Source organism: Triturus cristatus, chromosome 5_1, assembly GCF_964204655.1.
Source record: "Triturus cristatus chromosome 5_1, aTriCri1.1, whole genome shotgun sequence".
NCBI classification, from domain to species: domain Eukaryota; kingdom Metazoa; phylum Chordata; class Amphibia; order Caudata; family Salamandridae; genus Triturus; species Triturus cristatus.
Window position 1 is genome coordinate 292,299,032 of NC_140587.1, and position 16,802 is coordinate 292,315,833.

General features: G+C 44.7%; 1 protein-coding gene across 3 annotated transcripts in view; it reads right to left on the bottom strand.

The window, feature by feature from the left end:
* NSMCE2 (NSE2 SUMO ligase component of SMC5/6 complex) overlaps positions 1-16,802 on the bottom strand; it is a 683,358-nt gene that overhangs the window by 52,163 nt on the left and 614,393 nt on the right. For all 3 annotated transcript variants that reach the window (XM_085604965.1, XM_085604964.1, XM_085604962.1), the window contains exon 7: positions 567-673. In XM_085604965.1, coding sequence (XP_085461091.1) covers positions 567-673 — 107 coding nt within the window. The remainder of the gene's footprint in view (positions 1-566; positions 674-16,802) is intronic.

Consider the following 16,802-nt stretch of genomic DNA (forward strand, 5'->3'; position numbering starts at 1 on the left):
CATTGAACAGGTGGCAGGCCCAGCTCGCCCATGTCTGATTCCTCTGTTTTTCTGAATGCTTTCTCCTGCTTTTGCCTCATTTTACACTGCTCTCTCTGCGAAGCAGCTCGCAACTCCAGGACCTTGAGACCCTCACCGGTGATTTCTAGCACTATATAAATCCTGATTGATTGAAAAAAAAGTACTGCAGAAGTACTACATTACATACTCAAAAATGGCTTTATGAACAGGCCCTTTTTCATTTCCTTCTCCATTGTCACGCAAAACATGATGGCTTAACTAACCAAACATCATTCTGGGTTCATTTACAATTCTATATTGAAGACTCAGCTGTAGTCTGTTCTCCGCCCAAGGCAATCCTTTCTGCTCTTCTGACACGATTTAATATTAATTTTAATATTGTTTATACTTGACTATATGTCAGAAAGTACAAAATAATTTGTAGTCATTTACATGTCTTACTGCATTAAAGGAGCCAATCATAGCCACTGCAGAAAAGTATTTCAGAAATAAAGAGACTGCTCTTTCACATTCAATAATGATTCTGTCCTTTGCTTCTCACTCACCGTGCTTTTTTATTTTTCTGCTGCCGGTTCTGGATCATTTCAACGATGGCGTCTTCCTCATAAATATGACCACAGACTTTATTTCGCATCGGCCTCTTCATTACCTCCTGCATTTTTAAAAATAATAACATTAAAATATAATATTGGGGAAATACAGAACTACTGGTGCCAATATTGGAGAAATACAGAACTACTGTCTAACAGATAAATTCAAATGCAGAACGCATGACTCATTTCAATAGCTCTTCTTAGAAATGTGCATTGCTATAGACGTCCCCAGGCACTGAAGGACCCTACCCATGTTATATGTAGGCCTGGGTGTAGTTTTGCTACGTGGAACTCCGCAAAGTTACAAAAAAACTCTGTGAGTGGCGGAGTGCAGTGCAAACTGCAGTGTGCGCTGGTATTCCTGCCGCTCGGGTAGAAATTCTACCCGAGCAGCAGCTCGCGAACGTACCGTTCGCGAACTTACCATTCACGATCGCGAGCGGGGAAAAAACTCTACTGCACATCACGAAGTGGAGGTTTCTGCACTCCGCGAGCTCCGAGGAGAGCAGCAAACTCAGCAAACTCCGCGAACGGAGCGAAGTTCACCGCCCAGGCCTAGTTATATGTGTACTCATCTTTTGGTGTGAGTGCAATCTGAATGCTCAGGTTTCGTAACAAACACTGCTCCCATTGGAAGTCTGTAAAGTCTGTAACAGGGAGACCTACTAAGTCCAATTAGCCATTAGTCTTAAGTTTATTTAGGAAAAGACCCAAGACGGTACCAGATTTGTCCAGCTACTCTAGCAAAAAAGGGAAAGAAACGTGTGAATGCTTTAAATAAACAAAGGTATCATTGAAACAATGTGTGTGACATTTTTCCCATTCCCTTTTCCCCACTACGACAATTTCATTAATATCGCCAATGACTCCATTATCAAGACGGAAAGAAAGTGAAACAGGGGTCATCCTCATCTAGCACCTTTCTCTATATGCAATTTCTGCAATATTAGTTCCACGAAACGTACCTGGGCCACAGGCTTGGTGTACAGCAACCTTACCCAAGCAAGGAATTGAGGTCCAAATCCCATTTGTCCAAGCACCATACATAGATATTGACAATTAAGTATGGGAACTGTATTAAAAATTCTTTACCCCAACAATTCAGGGGGTGCGATCTGTTAAATAGTTTCAGGGTACTTTTTAATCCACACTAAATGTGAAAGTAATAAAAGAGCAAATGCATCAAACAAAAACAGAATTTGACCACAAACACATACATGGGGTGGAGTGATCCACTCTCACTCCTGGGCCCCAATACATACACACCTGCTGCACTAATGATAGCTACAGCCCTGTGAAGCAATTTGCCTCCTTTGCCTCTGTCATCTTGCTCCCATTACCACAGGAAAGGTGCCCCCATCCCTAATGCTAGCAAAGAAAATGGACTCTACGCCCAAGATGGTCGTAACAGGGTGCTGTGGGCCTCTTGTCCATGGGCCACTGAAACTGCTTAACTAAAGCCATCTGTCAAAACAAAATAAGGTGTCTCCTCTGCTTTCATTTTCACCTCGTCTGGTTTTCGCTACAAGGGCAAAAGTAACATGAACAAAGATAACAAGAGTGCCTGGAATCTTCAGGACGTCAAGGAATGACACTTTTGGGTAGTAAGACAGCCATCATTGGGATACCTTGGTCCTAATAGTAGTAAAAAAATAAGCCCCTACTCACTTTTGTTTGGTAGTAAGAAAGCCATAATTAAGGTACAGTGGCCCCTTCACACTCCTAGACTCCAGTGTCACTGCCTCAGCTGAGCTAATGGCAATGATGCCCATGTTTAAAAAAAAAAAAAAGAAAGAGTCTACATGTCTAGCCCCTTTCCCTGAGACATCTCTTAAAATAAAACATTTTCTGCCTATTTTTAAACAAAATTAAGTGCCCACATCCCTCTCCCTGCTGGCGCCCAAATAACTCTCCTGATGGTTCAGATATTTACATAAACCCATGTACAAATAGAACCATAAGGAATCCTTCAGGCTCCAGAGGTCAATGGACCTTTTCCATCCTGCTCAGAATTAGAGTACTCTGTGAAATAAAGTAATTAAAACATCAAAGTCTTTTATAATTTACGATGAGTCAACGACAAGAGGTTAAGATTAGTTTTAAAGGATTTTATTGTCAATGAGGTAAGAATGTCATCTTTATTCCGCTTACTAATTTACAGAAATAATGAAAGAATGATTAGAAATCAGAAATTAAAATATGTTTTCCATAAAGAAACTTAAATAATATAACTAAGGGACCAATTCTAGAAAAAAAAGCGTAAAGAGTTCTGTTGAAAAAGAGTGATGAATGAAAATAGAACTTCTCATACAGAGTAGTTCTTGGAAGATTCAGCAGAGTACCTACCAATTACAGTAACAACTGTTTTAGAATAGCGATCTGTGCAGTAGCATCAATCAAAAATTAATATAGGAGTCACCTCAAAATATCATGAAGGAAATAAACTCTCCATGAAGAGGAGTCTTGGGCAGAGAAGAAATGTAGCAGCAAGGCTGCAGGGGAGGCTGGTGCATAGGGGCGAGATGGGCGTCGCCCTCCCACCCTGGGGGACAAAAAAAATGCCTGATGAAAAACACTGAGCAGCTAGCAATAAATTGTGCTGGCTGCTAGTGCTCAGTGAACAAACATGTGAAAATGTGGGGTTTTCTTTAGGGGGGTGGGGGATGGCCTTTGCTCTGCACATGCTTTTGGCTGGGCGAAGATTTCTTCGACCTGGAGCCAGAAAGCAGGGCAGTGACGACACACTGGTGGGTGCAGCCTGTGTCTCATTTACAGAATAGCATTTCGATTTTGGGCGTTATCCCCTTGGCCCAGGGAGGAGTTGGAGACACTCCATTCATTCCAATGGCTGGGGGCGGGGCTGTCTTGCAAGCTTAGAGTTTGTGGGGGTGTGGCAGTGGCCTTTGCCTCTTCCCCCAGACCCAGCAACAGTTCTTGTTGCTTTCAAGTGATTGATTTGCTGGGGTCTGGGGGAGGAGTCCAAAGACAAAATCCAGTTTATTCAAGTTTTTGGCTTGCTTCGTCGTGGCTTGTGAGACCTGCGTGCTTTCATACCAATTCCACGCTGTGAACTGCAGACCCGAGGAGCCCGGCTTAGATGGACTGATAGACTGAACCAGGCCTGGAGTCCTGGATTGAACAACATCGAGGTGAAGGAAGGTCATCATCACGTCGGAACATCGGTAAGTAAAGTAAACAGAATCCGATAATTTATCACTTTACTCTGATGCCTGGGGGCCCGGCCGGCAGGCAGGGTGACTTTGATTATGTGGTGGTGGGGGGTGGCTGTAGAGAGGCCTTCAAAACAAAAGAGAGTATGTAGTTCCTTATAAGAGTCTTAAGCAGGAAGGGAGCCAGGATAACTATTACTATGGACGTCGTCCTATGATATTACGAGGGGATAGGGAAATTCCCTTATTTGGAAATGGGGCCCTCACACACCCAGCTAGCTAGGTGTCATGCTTCATCATTGGGCCTGCTCCTCGTCGGGTCGGCGCTGCAATACCCGACGGGCACCCAATATGGGGCTCTTTGGCGGAGATCTTTTGTTCCACGCCGTATGGTGTAGTGGGGGTGAGGGGCCCAGTGTGAGTAGATGTGCTGAATAAGTGTGTGCAGTGATTAAAACAGGTAAGGGAATCAAATAAGAGCTCTTTATTCAGATAGGTTCCCTGCCTCATTAAAATGAAGGTCGAGTGGCGTATGTGTGATTGTGATAAATAAGGATATATACGCTCTACTCGTAACTATGCAGGTCAACATGTTTCTTGCCTTGCTCGTCAGGAGGATCGACTGGCAATTCTTCAGGACCAAGTAACATACATCTGCACATCGTAGCGAGGTGGGTACACCTACCTCTCAAATAATCAGACTGTGGGGGACGTGACCACAGCGAATGAGGGCGACCTATAGAAGAGTAACAATGCATACTCAAAAACATATTGGTCTTGGTCGGTGTAGACATAGTAACAGACATGACTCTCTCAGCACTGCAATTATTTGGTGTTAATAATGATGACCCTTGGGAAGAACATTCATGCTTCACATTATTGCAAAACTCAAGTGCAAATGTTTCTTAAAAGGCTTACAGAGAATTATTAGTGCAAAGCTTAAAAACAGGACTCAAACTAGTCATGAGGATAGTGGTAAGTGGACTCACCTACAATAGTAGGGATCATACCTCAGCAGTTGCCGGCGGATCAAAGGACACCTATCATGTAGTGTCCTATAGGGACAAAGTAGATGAAAAATTCACCAATTGGTAGCGGACACAAAAATATTAGGAAAATACCTGTGGTGGAAAAACAAATGTGATAGGGTGGAGGGGAGGGCAGCGTAATGCAAGTAAAACACCAGAACCTGGGAAGAGTCAAGCACGTCCCCCAAACTAATCGGAACCCGGAGAACCATCACGGTCCCTGTGGAGGACTCGTACAGGAACACCAAAGTGTGGGGGGGGTGTGGGAGAATCTTCACCTTGTTTAAACGGCTCGTACTCGTGGTGGTTAAATCCTAGTGTACCGCCATATTAGCCGTCTCTCACCCATTAGGAACCTCAGTGACATGGCAACCGGCGGACGGGGCCGCTCGTGCATGAACTAACGGGGCGCTTGTTAGTGTATACAAGTACTAATGAAAGCAGGTGTATTTTGTGGAAATGTTCACACCGAGCCATGAATCCGCTGGAAACCCCTCTAAGAAGAGCCTGTTTGCGGGGAAGGTGTCTTTTCATGTACATGTGTGTGTCACTGCGTTTTTCACACTCTTTACTGCCAAAACATAGAAATAGTTTGGCTGTGAAACGTGGGTGGCTTCTGTAAATCACCGAAGACGTTTGCTGTAAAGTAATTTTCGCCGCATCACAGGTGCATTTTTAATGCTTGTCTTTTTAGTCGTCTACCCAAAGCAAACGTGACGTTTGCTTTGGGTAGACGACTAAAAAGCCATGCATTAGAAATGCACCTGTAATGCGGCGAAAATTACTTTACAGCAAAAGGCTCGGATCATCTCAACTGAGCCCAAAATAGTCACACATCACTACGGCTGCTAACGCCTGATCGGCTCGGATTTTACCAGTGACATGATTATTTTGTAGACCTCTGCAGTAGGTAGCCCAATCACTGAGCAGTATTCCCAGGACATGCTGGAAATAGGCAGGACAAGATAAGAGGTCAAGCCGTTCCTGGCAGCCCTGCCCATGGGGTGAAGATTACAAGCGAGCTCACTCCCTTCCACCTGGCAGAACATGCCGTCCTGCCAGCACCGTGCCTTCGGGGCACACCCGGTATCCATGGAGGGCTCCGTGCCAGCAGTTCCCCAGGAATGGATGCTCGCCAAGGCCCTGGGAGCTCTCGCCGCGGATCTCCAGGTAAATACTGGGCGCAGTTCCGCACACGTGCATGCAGGTGTAAACAGAGCAGCTACGGCCCTGTGGTGCACAACAGTGGAAACTGCTCAGCGTGCTCCCTAGCCATTCTCACGTGTGCCACCTGCAGCTAGTCATAGGAATGCAGTTCTGCGGCGGCCATTTTAGAGTCCTCTGAAACGTGCTGATTTCTTTTCTCCACCTAAAACCGGAACTAGAATCAAATGTGTTTTTTTAAGATGGCAGGCTTGAGGCTGAGTTAAACCTCCTTTCCGACCCCAGTGTATATTGCAGTGTTGCTTTTAGCGCAGACAAGGGACTTTGGCCATCAGACGTCTGTGCAAAAGAACGGTAGGGTCCGCACAGGTGCATGAAATAGGGAACAGGGGTTCCATGGTGCGCATAGAAGTCCTCGGGCACAGGCCCCCATTTTCAGTATGGTGGTAATTAGAAGCGGAGCTAGCAGGCCCATGGAAACAGACTCTGGCTGGTATCTCGCCTCCTATCACGGATCATTCTGCCTTCTTTGGCTGGAAATAGAGAACAACACGCTGGGCCTGGACTCACCAGATCCGCCACCACATAGGATGGACTCTGTGCACATTTGGTTTTACAAGTGCATTCCTGTACCCAGTAAAGTGTAATCATGGAGGCAATACTTCTGTCCCCCAACACCCACCCAACACACTGGTGACACCAGTTCACCTGACGCGGAATGAGGCCCAGTGATACAGCCACACGCGGTGCAGGTCAGACAGGTGCAGACAGGGGCAGGGCCCAGGCACAAGGGGAAAAGAAAGAAAAAGAAACGGCAACATGCATTCGGTTTCTGTGGCTCCCGGTGCTGCCCTCAAGCCATAGCCTTCTATCCTGCAGGATTTTTTATGCACAGTCAATCCCCACACGAGAGGGCAGCGCGGCGCCTCGTGGCACACAGCGTGGTTCAAAGCCCCCACTCGTCGGGAGTCGGTCACTGTCCTCTTCTTTTCTGTGCTGGCAGCTGCCCCCTCCCCCCTTTCCTATTATTCCCTCTCTTCCTGTCTTGCTCCTCACTTACTGAAAACCGTAACTTGAAGAAACGGTTCACAACCTCTTTCCTTCTTTCATAGTTGCTTCCCTGTGAAATGGATCCAAAAAAGAAAAATACTCTTTGCGGGAAATGCCCTTTTTCTGACATTTTTCTATTCCAAAGAAGTGCAGCGGGATGGAGAGAAATAGAAGGTTTTAAATATGAAAAATAAATACATAACTAAATAAAGCAAGACAGAGTGGTTGCAAAGTGGCCTGATTGGTTTTATTCACATCCGAATACATCAGCATCACTTTACAGAGTTTGCCAGTGAAGCGCTACTTTTGTTTTCTCGTCTTTCTTTGAACGGCATTGTTGTCCCCTGGTGGGGAAGTGTACCATTCCTGGAGGTACTGCAATACCTGGTTGATGGATGGATTGGAAAACAAAATGTGTACCATGGCTCCGTTTATGAATGTGGTCTTTTTAAACCATACTGCTTACGTTTATTAAGGATATAAGCAATGGACATTGAAACGGTTCCCTTCAGGGCCTGTCCACCACAATCCATACTAAAGTTCATCTCCAATCTTGCGGACAGGCCTACGAAGCAGCACACCCTAGAGCAACAGTGATCCAGTCACTGAGATTCTGTCACTGAAGTCACATGAACCTTGAGCAGGTTAGGGCGGTGCAAACGGTGTGACCGCACTGGGTACCTATTTTGGGTGGGTGCGTAGTGTTTGCAAGTATATTATGCTTAAAAAACAACTTGCTGCCACCTTCCTGGCCTTCAGCAATTTTCAGAAACAATAAAAATGTCATGATAACTTCGGTGATTAATGTTCTTCCTAGAGAGAGATCCGAGTTTTGTCTAGTGGAAGGGTTGACTCCTGGAAAGGTAGCACAGAGGGTTAATATGCCTGCTGCAAAGAACATGTACCATGCAGATCACAAAGTGCACTGCTTTAATGGGGGGACCATGATGAATGGTCATTTAATGTAAAGCTGTAGATGATGGATCCCTGAACAGTGTCATGTATGTGCATGTTTGCATTGTGCTGAGGGGATTATCAGGTAATTGTTCACGCAGCTCTCTGATGGATGTCACATGCGGTTTTTCTTAGTCCCCAGATAGATCATGCAGTCTGTGTATTCTCTTGTGTACTGCCAGTCACTGCCAATCACCGGTGTATTCAACTGTGTAGCCTTGGACCGTGTCATGTATGTGCATGTAACTTGCATGATAGAGGTAACTATTAGCAGCGATAGTACGTGTCTCTCCGTCCTCTTTCAAGTGCTTGCCGTCCTTTTTCCCCAGCAACCCCCACGCCCCCAGGGGCGGCAATCTGAGGGATAGCCCCGGGCGCCATAAGCTCTAGCTACGCCTCTGATGGGGTCTATGCTGTTAACGATCAGGCAAGATTTCCATATTTGTGCACACTTTATTTGTGCGTGAGGCATGTTCTTAGGCATGGGTTGCAAGCAGCATTTTTCCAAGGGCTATAAAGTCTGGTCTTTGACCTCATACTAAAACATCCGTGCCGAACTTCTGAAGACTGTTTCTAATGAAAAACAACACTTAAACAGTTAAACTTTTTAAGTGTTGTTTTTCATTTTGTCACTGATGCGATCATTTATTTTACTGACGCCTTTGGGGCCCGGCCGGCAGGGTGACTTTGATTCCATGATGGGTAGTTGCGGGGGTGGGGTGGTGGTGGTGGTGGTGGTGGGGGGGGGGGGGGGGGTGTAGGGTGGCTTTGAGGCCTGCTGCCTTGCCCTGGTGGGGTACGTACATTGTGCAATTTGTTGGTAACTTTTGGTTTCGTTAGTTGGATAGCAGACATTTTGAGGCCCTGTGCGCCTTTGTGTGCCATATTTAACAATTCCATTCATAAAGATACAAGGACGACTTATCAACTTAACAACTTCAAACGATGGCACTCTAATACCAACTCAAACCCTGCAATTGTGGCACTGTGATATGAAAAACGGGTAGCGATTGTAGGTTTGAATACAGCAAACCGTGCTAAGTTAAATAGTTAATATTAAGGAGGTGGTGGTATACGGCTCGGAAATTCCGAGTATAGCCCAATAAACGCAGATAAGCTGTCTCTTCAGTGTTCACACACTCCCAATGCCACTCCTCTGGTCTAATTCTTACAGAGTATGGAACACATCCTTTTTATGAGAATGACTCACATCATGCAGGCCATTCAAATCAAAACCATTTAGGACATAGTTGATACCCATATGGTAACAAATCCAACCAGATGGTCATTTGACTCCGTCAATTAATCAGTGTTAAAGCCCAGTTATGAGCAATGTGCAGCAGCAGCTGACTGTCCAAAATTCATGTAAATCTCCCCAAAAAATATTTCAATTGATCTGTAATAATAATTCCTAAGACAGAGGCCCGCAAGGCCCGTGACGTCTGCCCACTTCCTGTCCTGTGTCCGATGCCATATCTCAGAGTAGGTGAATGTGAGGAGGCCAGAAGTCGAATGCATTACATTTATTTTGCTCAAATGTGCAGCATCGCAGAGAAGGAGAGTGGGCTTGCCCAGAGCTTTAAGTGGGCAGAGTCTGAACCTCTGCAGTTTTTTAATGGGGGCCTCGAAACAGGTCTCTAATCGGGCTCTGTTTTGTGCCCTGGCACAGGCAGCCGGCCCGTTTAGTTTTTTACCAGACTGCAGTGACAACACATCATTCACGTAGGGTTCCTTTAAGTGATCAGACGGTTATACTCTGTAGTGCAGGGAGGGAGAAATCGGTAATCTGAAGCAGCACCAAAAACTTACAGAGGTACAATGCGGAGAAATCTCTTTATTTCGCCTCATTTTTATTTTTCTATGCATAGTGTCTTCTGCAGCACACAGGGAAAGAGGAAAACGCCTCTTGTAATTGCCTGCAATGCAGGCACCAGTGCACCATGGTGCAACAGTGCCTGCATTGGCGCACAGCAGCTTATTGTGTGCCGGTGCATGGGGAAAGGACAGGAATGCGCCGTATCTGCTGATAGATACGGTGCATTTGTGCCCTTTTCTTTTGCTGTAGGGCAGGGCAGCAGGAAGGCCTACTGTTCTGCCCTACAGCAAAACCTCATAAATGAGGCCCTAAATGCAAACTACTTTCTTCACTGATTTCAATTTTTTTTCTTGTAATGCTCTACATTTATATGTTTTATTATTTGTTTCAATTTAAAAATTAAACTTATTGTGTTAACTCCTTTTTCTCTATTGTAAATTTTGAAACACTTTATAAACCATACCTGTCTTTTTCAGTATATCTTTGCTTTCCACCCAAAATCTTGTCGTCAGGTTTGTATGCTTTGCACCTCAATTTCTGTTATGTGGACTTTCTGTCAGTGTACATTTATAGTATATAAATGCTATATTTCGCAAAATAAACACAGTTTGCTGGAATATAATTTCTGTTTGTCTGGCTAATCTTGAAAAAATCAAGGATGAACTGCAATCCTTGGATGGATCTCTTTCGCCATCTAATTTTCAAAGTATTTGCAATGTACGGTCTTACCAATGGTGTGAGCCTTGATGACTTAATTAATCAATACAGTAAAGAGGAAGAGATGTGTTACAGGTAGAAAACACTTAGAGGGCCTCTTCCCATTGGCTGCATGTGCTTGGCTTGGGGGTCGTTTTGCAAGCAGACCAGTTAGAGGATTGGGCACATTTTTGATATGTTTGTAATGTTTTCTTCACACTTGTGCTTTAAAATGCTATATTTGGATCCCGTTTTTGCAAAAATTTACAGTAAATATGTGGTGTAAAACCCACCATTTGAATACATTTTTTGCAAAATTTTCTTGCAGGGGGAATCCCCCCCGCACCCTCCTTTTTCAGTTCGGGCTCGCTTCCTAGCGCATTGTACTAGGGTACTAATTTTTCGCATCACCAGTTTCAAAATCCACCAGCCGCCCCTGCCGGACTGGAAAAAGGGAAGTAGAGGTACGTTGGAAAAAGGGAAGCAGAGGTATGTTGAGTAAATCGCTAGGAACACTCGTTGTTATAACCTTTTAATACATGTATCAATTCTTGGTGATGCCTTCACTCAGTAGCCAATCGAATAGCTTGTGAGGTGGTGTTGTCAGTCATATAATGCATCTTTGTCCGGTTCACACAGTCTGCTCTCTCGTATTCTGGCTTGATACATTCTCTTAACACAATTGTTACATGAGGAAAGGTTCCCATGAGAACCCTCTTACCTAAGCTAAAGACGCATTAGGAGTTTCAATGCAGAAACAAAGGCTAGTCAGCAAATGTGAAAACATATATCAGGTTACTATTGAAGCAACATTTAAAAGTCTACATCACCATTTGTTCCTACAATTTCAATAAGTCTACTATTCTTATTGGAAATCATATAACAAGGGGTGAGGAGAACTAAATGAACATAATGTTAAAGTCAGCACATTGCTAGGATGACATCAATGTTAAGCCGTTGCAAAGTGTACTTTTCTATGAGCAAAAGTCGAAAAGAAAGCCTCAGGCCTAGTCGGTGCGCAGGCTAAAGTATATTTGCTTGGTGCAAAATTTTTTAAAACATGTAATTATAAATGAAGCAATTCTAATAATGTTTTTCGTCTCTGCCACTGTCGCTCTACAATATTTTTCAGTTTTAATTATTTGTTTTACTAAAGGTAATCACACAATTTGTAAGTCACTTCTAAACATGCATTTCATTTTTGTTTTTTTAAACGTTCTAAATTGCATTTCTAATGTGCTAATATATGTCGAATTCTAAATATGTAGTCATCTCTCTCACCCCCTTACACTAGGCCATCTCTTCAAGGTTATGCATTAATTCCTGAGTTTACTAGTGACAAGTTTTCTAGGTACTTGAAGAGATATGGAGTGGTTCACAAAAGGATATTGGTTTATCACCCAGAAGCGAATGGGCAGGTGGAGTGTTTCACATAGGTTTTTAAGGAGCCAGTGCAGTTGACAGTGAATGGGGAAACTGACTAGAAGAAAGCTTTGTTGGCTACTGTATTTTCTTACAGAGCAATGCTAAATATTGTGACAGGATTTTCCACTTTTGAATTGATTAGAAGACGGATGCCTCCATTGTGCCTTGCACAATGGTGACTGAAAGGGAAATCGGGCTAGTCAGACACCTTTTTCATTGCTTTCTATTTTTAAATAGTTATATTTCTCATGCTAACATGATGTCCTCCAAGTTAGAATGGTCAATAAAAAATGCTTTCCAGCATTACGACATGTGTAGCAGTTGCAACAAAGGCGGCCCTCTTGGAATGCATTTTCATTATTAGAAAATTGCCACTGCATTTTTAAGTGTACTTCTGCACCAATGTGTATGCTTGCAATTTCATTTAGATAAGTGTCTTTTTTTCACATAAAGAAAGGTCGTGTTGAACGGTGTATTCAATATTGATGGTGCTTGGAAGATTAGATTTTTTGATCACCCGTGTAGAGGTATATGTAAGGAGCCCTTTAATGAGCTCTTTTACTTTACAGGACATTGTCTTCTTTGGCCTTCGGCTATTTTGTCAAATCAGTCAATAGATACAGGCTCCATAGCATAAGAAACTGCTCAACAGGGACATAAAGTTGACAGAGTTATGGATCGTATCAGCTTTGTTTATGAAAATGTTAATTTTTTGAGTTTCCATGGTTTCATTCCACCTTTCATGCGGTTACGCATTTAAATATCGCATCCAGAAGGAATGTATTCAAGTAGAGCTGTTGCAGTTATTTATTTTATATTACATTTTTCCATTTTTATACATTACACATAGCATGGTTTGATGTGTTCTACTTATTTTTCTTGGTGTTTCCTTGTACTTTTCTATGACTTAAAGATTAATTTGCAAAACAGAAGTTCTAGCCATGCAAAGAAGATGGCACACCTTGTGTTGCTGCTTTTGCCACCAGCATACTTCTGGTTGTGGTGCACGTATTAAGGAGATTGCCTTGGAAAGCCTGGAGCTCACTGCACACATGCAGTAACGGGTTTTGAGCCCAGCTTTAAGCCTAGGGGCTGTTGGGAAACAGGCAGTGTAGCCCAATGAAGAAAGCTGGAAGTAGTGCCAGAGAGAAGATGCCAGTGTTTTGCAGTGCCAGGAACATGTGAGGGTTGAGTGAGAAATGACAGCAGTGGATAAAGGGGGATGGGACAGAAACACTGAAAGAGCTGAAGGCACCGACTGAAGTATGGCTGATACCCCAATATGGGAGTCCCACATCAGACTAGTCTTCTACCCTCATTTCAGCAGCTACCACTGGCAATAAGCCACCAAACTCTCATGCCCTGAATCTATATAGAAGAGCCCCCCTCTAGTGCTACTGGACTGCTCGCTTTACGTGTACTTTTTGACATCCCCTGGCTGGACCCCATTCCCCATGCTCATTGCTCCCCATCCCACTCCCCATGTTATGCTTTTTTATTATCATTTATTCTATGAGAGCTCAACAAAAGCAAAGTATTGCCAGACAGCCTGCTTTCCTATTTGGGTTTTGAGTAAGCTTCTTTTTATAATAGTAATTTACTGTTCTAACAGTCATGTCATGTTGGAACGATAAATTAAAAATTGCTGACATATATCTCAACGTGTACGAACGCATTTGCATGCATGTGTCACAACTTATGTTTGATCATGCCTCATGATACATGCTTCAGTGGCCATCTTGCAATGGGCTTTCTAAATCGAAAACTCATTTCAAGCTTGCCAACTATGCACACCAATGCATATCGAATCATGTGCACACCTGTGATTAGTAATAAGCATTTGCAAAGACAACAGTTTGGCCTTTTAAAACAGAGATCAAATAGCTTTTGTAACGCCGGTCAGATACAGCTATCTGTGCACAACAAAACCAATAAGTTTTATTGGGGTCTGATTAAGATTATTATTGCACAATAGGGCTGCAGACTTATTGATGCACGATTAACAAATTTGAAAAAAAACTTTCTAAACATTTAGAAAACTAGGAGTACGCAAAAGGATTAGCTGTTTGAGCTCTGGAAGTACCACATGCACATACATATATAGTGACTCACCTGCAGTATTCTACACCCAGGGTCGGCTCCTCCGCTAAGGTGGAGGAGCGTATCCCCATTGCTCTCAGAGCAGGAAAACTAAAATGATGATAACGTTGCTATTATCACTTTATTTTTCGTGGGTTTGGGGCTGTGTTAAGACAGGGCGGGGCTGGTGGGACAGGTGGAGGAGTGGATTGTACACTTCAAGTGTGCATGACTTTTTGGCAGTCCATCTTCTACACTTTGCATGTTCCCCACCAGGCAGTTATACCCTTTATTAGTGGCTGCTCAGTTTTGGTTAAAAAATTAAAAGCTGGGGATTAAATAGAGAATAATGGCACTCTTACCCTACACTATTGTCGACATGTTTCAGCACGTGAAAAATGGCCACTTAGGGTCGTGGGCTTTCATCAGGACAAAAACGTGTCCCAGATTTTTGTCTCCTATCTACATCACAGTTAGATGGGGGACAAACAAACGTATAACGTCATTGAATTCAAAACAGGCTTACTAGCCTGGTTTACTGGAGTGATCTCCACTTACGAATCCTGAGGAAAGAACAAGCCATACGTACGTTCTGGTGAATTAATTGTCCTTATGGCTATATTCAACCCCAGAGTAGTTGTGCAGAGCAGGCTTGATTATAAACAGTGACCAAGTCGTTTTTCTGTGTGAGACAGTAACTCAAGCATTCAATCTGTTTATCAGTAGACACATCTGTAACCGCTGTAGAAAACAAAACACACTGACATGCTCGGCGATTATTCTGAATATGTATTAGCAGGCAAGCGTTTTGTTTACATACAAACTCACCAACTTGGGATGTACAGATAAAGTCACTCTTGGATTGGGGGTGTGTGGCCACGCAAGATGGCCGATCGGACGTAGCTTGCATCGGCTCCGTCGCCTAGTAGCTGTCGTGGGCATTTCTACAGCTCCAATGTAGCCTAAATCCAGTTACACAAGTGTCGTTAGATGGGGAGCCAAGGGTGCTCGAGGCGAAACCAGCAGAAAGGCATTTGCGGCCGCAGAGAAGCACGGAGCACCAAGAAGCGCGGTGAGGCCTAAGAGGGCGGCGCACGGCCGAATAGACGGACCCGCAAAGGCATTTCAGACATGAGGATCGCGCTGCGGCAACTGTACCGCTACGCGACACTCCAATACCTTCACCAGCCACAGCAGAGACGGAGCCAACAAGTGGACACTTGCGGATACGCATACCGCCGGAGGGCGCAACACGGAGGGGAGCGGTGGAGCGAGGCTCTGGTAGGGAGACGAGACTCCTGATACACTTTGGAGGTGGGCAGGGGCTTCTGCTTCATAGCACAAGCCCTATTCACCAGCGGGCAACATTTGGAGGCCCTGGGGGTCGCATAAGTCTGCAGTGGAGCGATGGGGAGCCATTAATTAACAGTGCCTGACGTGGCGGTCCCAGATACGCGAAGACGTGTGGCTCTGCCTATGGTACTGAAGTGCGCCTATCCCTATTGCTTTTTCAGCCGGAGCACGGACGTCTATCGCGCCCGGGGATCAGAGGCCTGTGCGTCTCTCAATGGGCACTTTGAATATGCGATGGGTGCCTGGCCCCAAGATGGCCGCCGCAGAAGGGTCTCTACTCATAAGCACACTTGCCCCCCTCGTGGGTGTATGATTCAATATCTGCCACGGGGTCCCTTGTGGGAGAGCCTTCAGCAACAGGGGAGAAACAGAAGAGGACTAGGAGTTAGTACAGCGCTGGCTCCTACTAGAGACCGCATCTATGCCACCTAAGAGGGTGACCTCTAAAGTATCTAGCTACTTTGCGACGGCGGAGAAACCCCAAACCCAGGAGATAGAGTGCCCTGAACCAGCCATGGCCCTGACCAAGGAAGACCTGCTCAGTTCCCTCAAGGAATTTAAAGCAGAACTATGTGCTGAATTAAATAAAAGGAGACTTACAGGCCTCCATGGCCCAACTGAAAGCGGATCTCTCCTAAAAAATGACCTCTCTGCAACAGGACGTGGATTCTATCAGTACGAGACTGCTGGAAGCAGAGTCCCACAATCAGGAGCTCGACAAGCGAACAACGACCACAGAGGACAAGGTACAATTCCTACATTCGCAACTTCAACAGGCCATATTGAAGAGCGAGAACCTGGAAAACAGGTCAAGGCGTGAAAATATACGCATTAGGGACCTGGAGGAGGGGGAGGAAGGTCCACACTTAGAGGTGTTTGTGGAAGGCCTTTTCGCAGAGGTACTTGGACCTAAACGACTGAAAATTAAAATCGAAAGGGCGCACAGGGTGGGCCCAGCCCAGCCGGGAGAGTGACGTTGCACCCAGGACGTCCTTGTCAAACTCCATTCCTATAAAGTTAAAGAGGCTATCTTATAGGAATCCAGAAAGAAGGACACCATCTCCTTTCAAGGATTTCGATGAGTACTATTTCAGGACCTGGCGCCAGCGACCCTTCAAAGAAGACAATCCTTCAGACCTCTCACAGAGAAGCTCCGACATGACCAGATAAGATACCGTTTGGACGGACCCCTTAGGATTAGCGTTTGAATATAAAAACAGACAGCGCCATGTCACTCAACTCAAAGAAGGTATGGAGCTCCTCGAGATTCCAATACCCGACGATGAGACCACGAGTTTACGGTCAGGACGGAATGCCCCCTCTCGGTCCAACTCCACAAACTGGGAAACAATCACAAAGGGGAGGTCATCTAAGCCCTGAACAGCAGAAAGAGGATGGACAGAAAAGTTTAAATGGAAAAAGACGAGCACAAGGAAGCCAGATATTTCTAAAT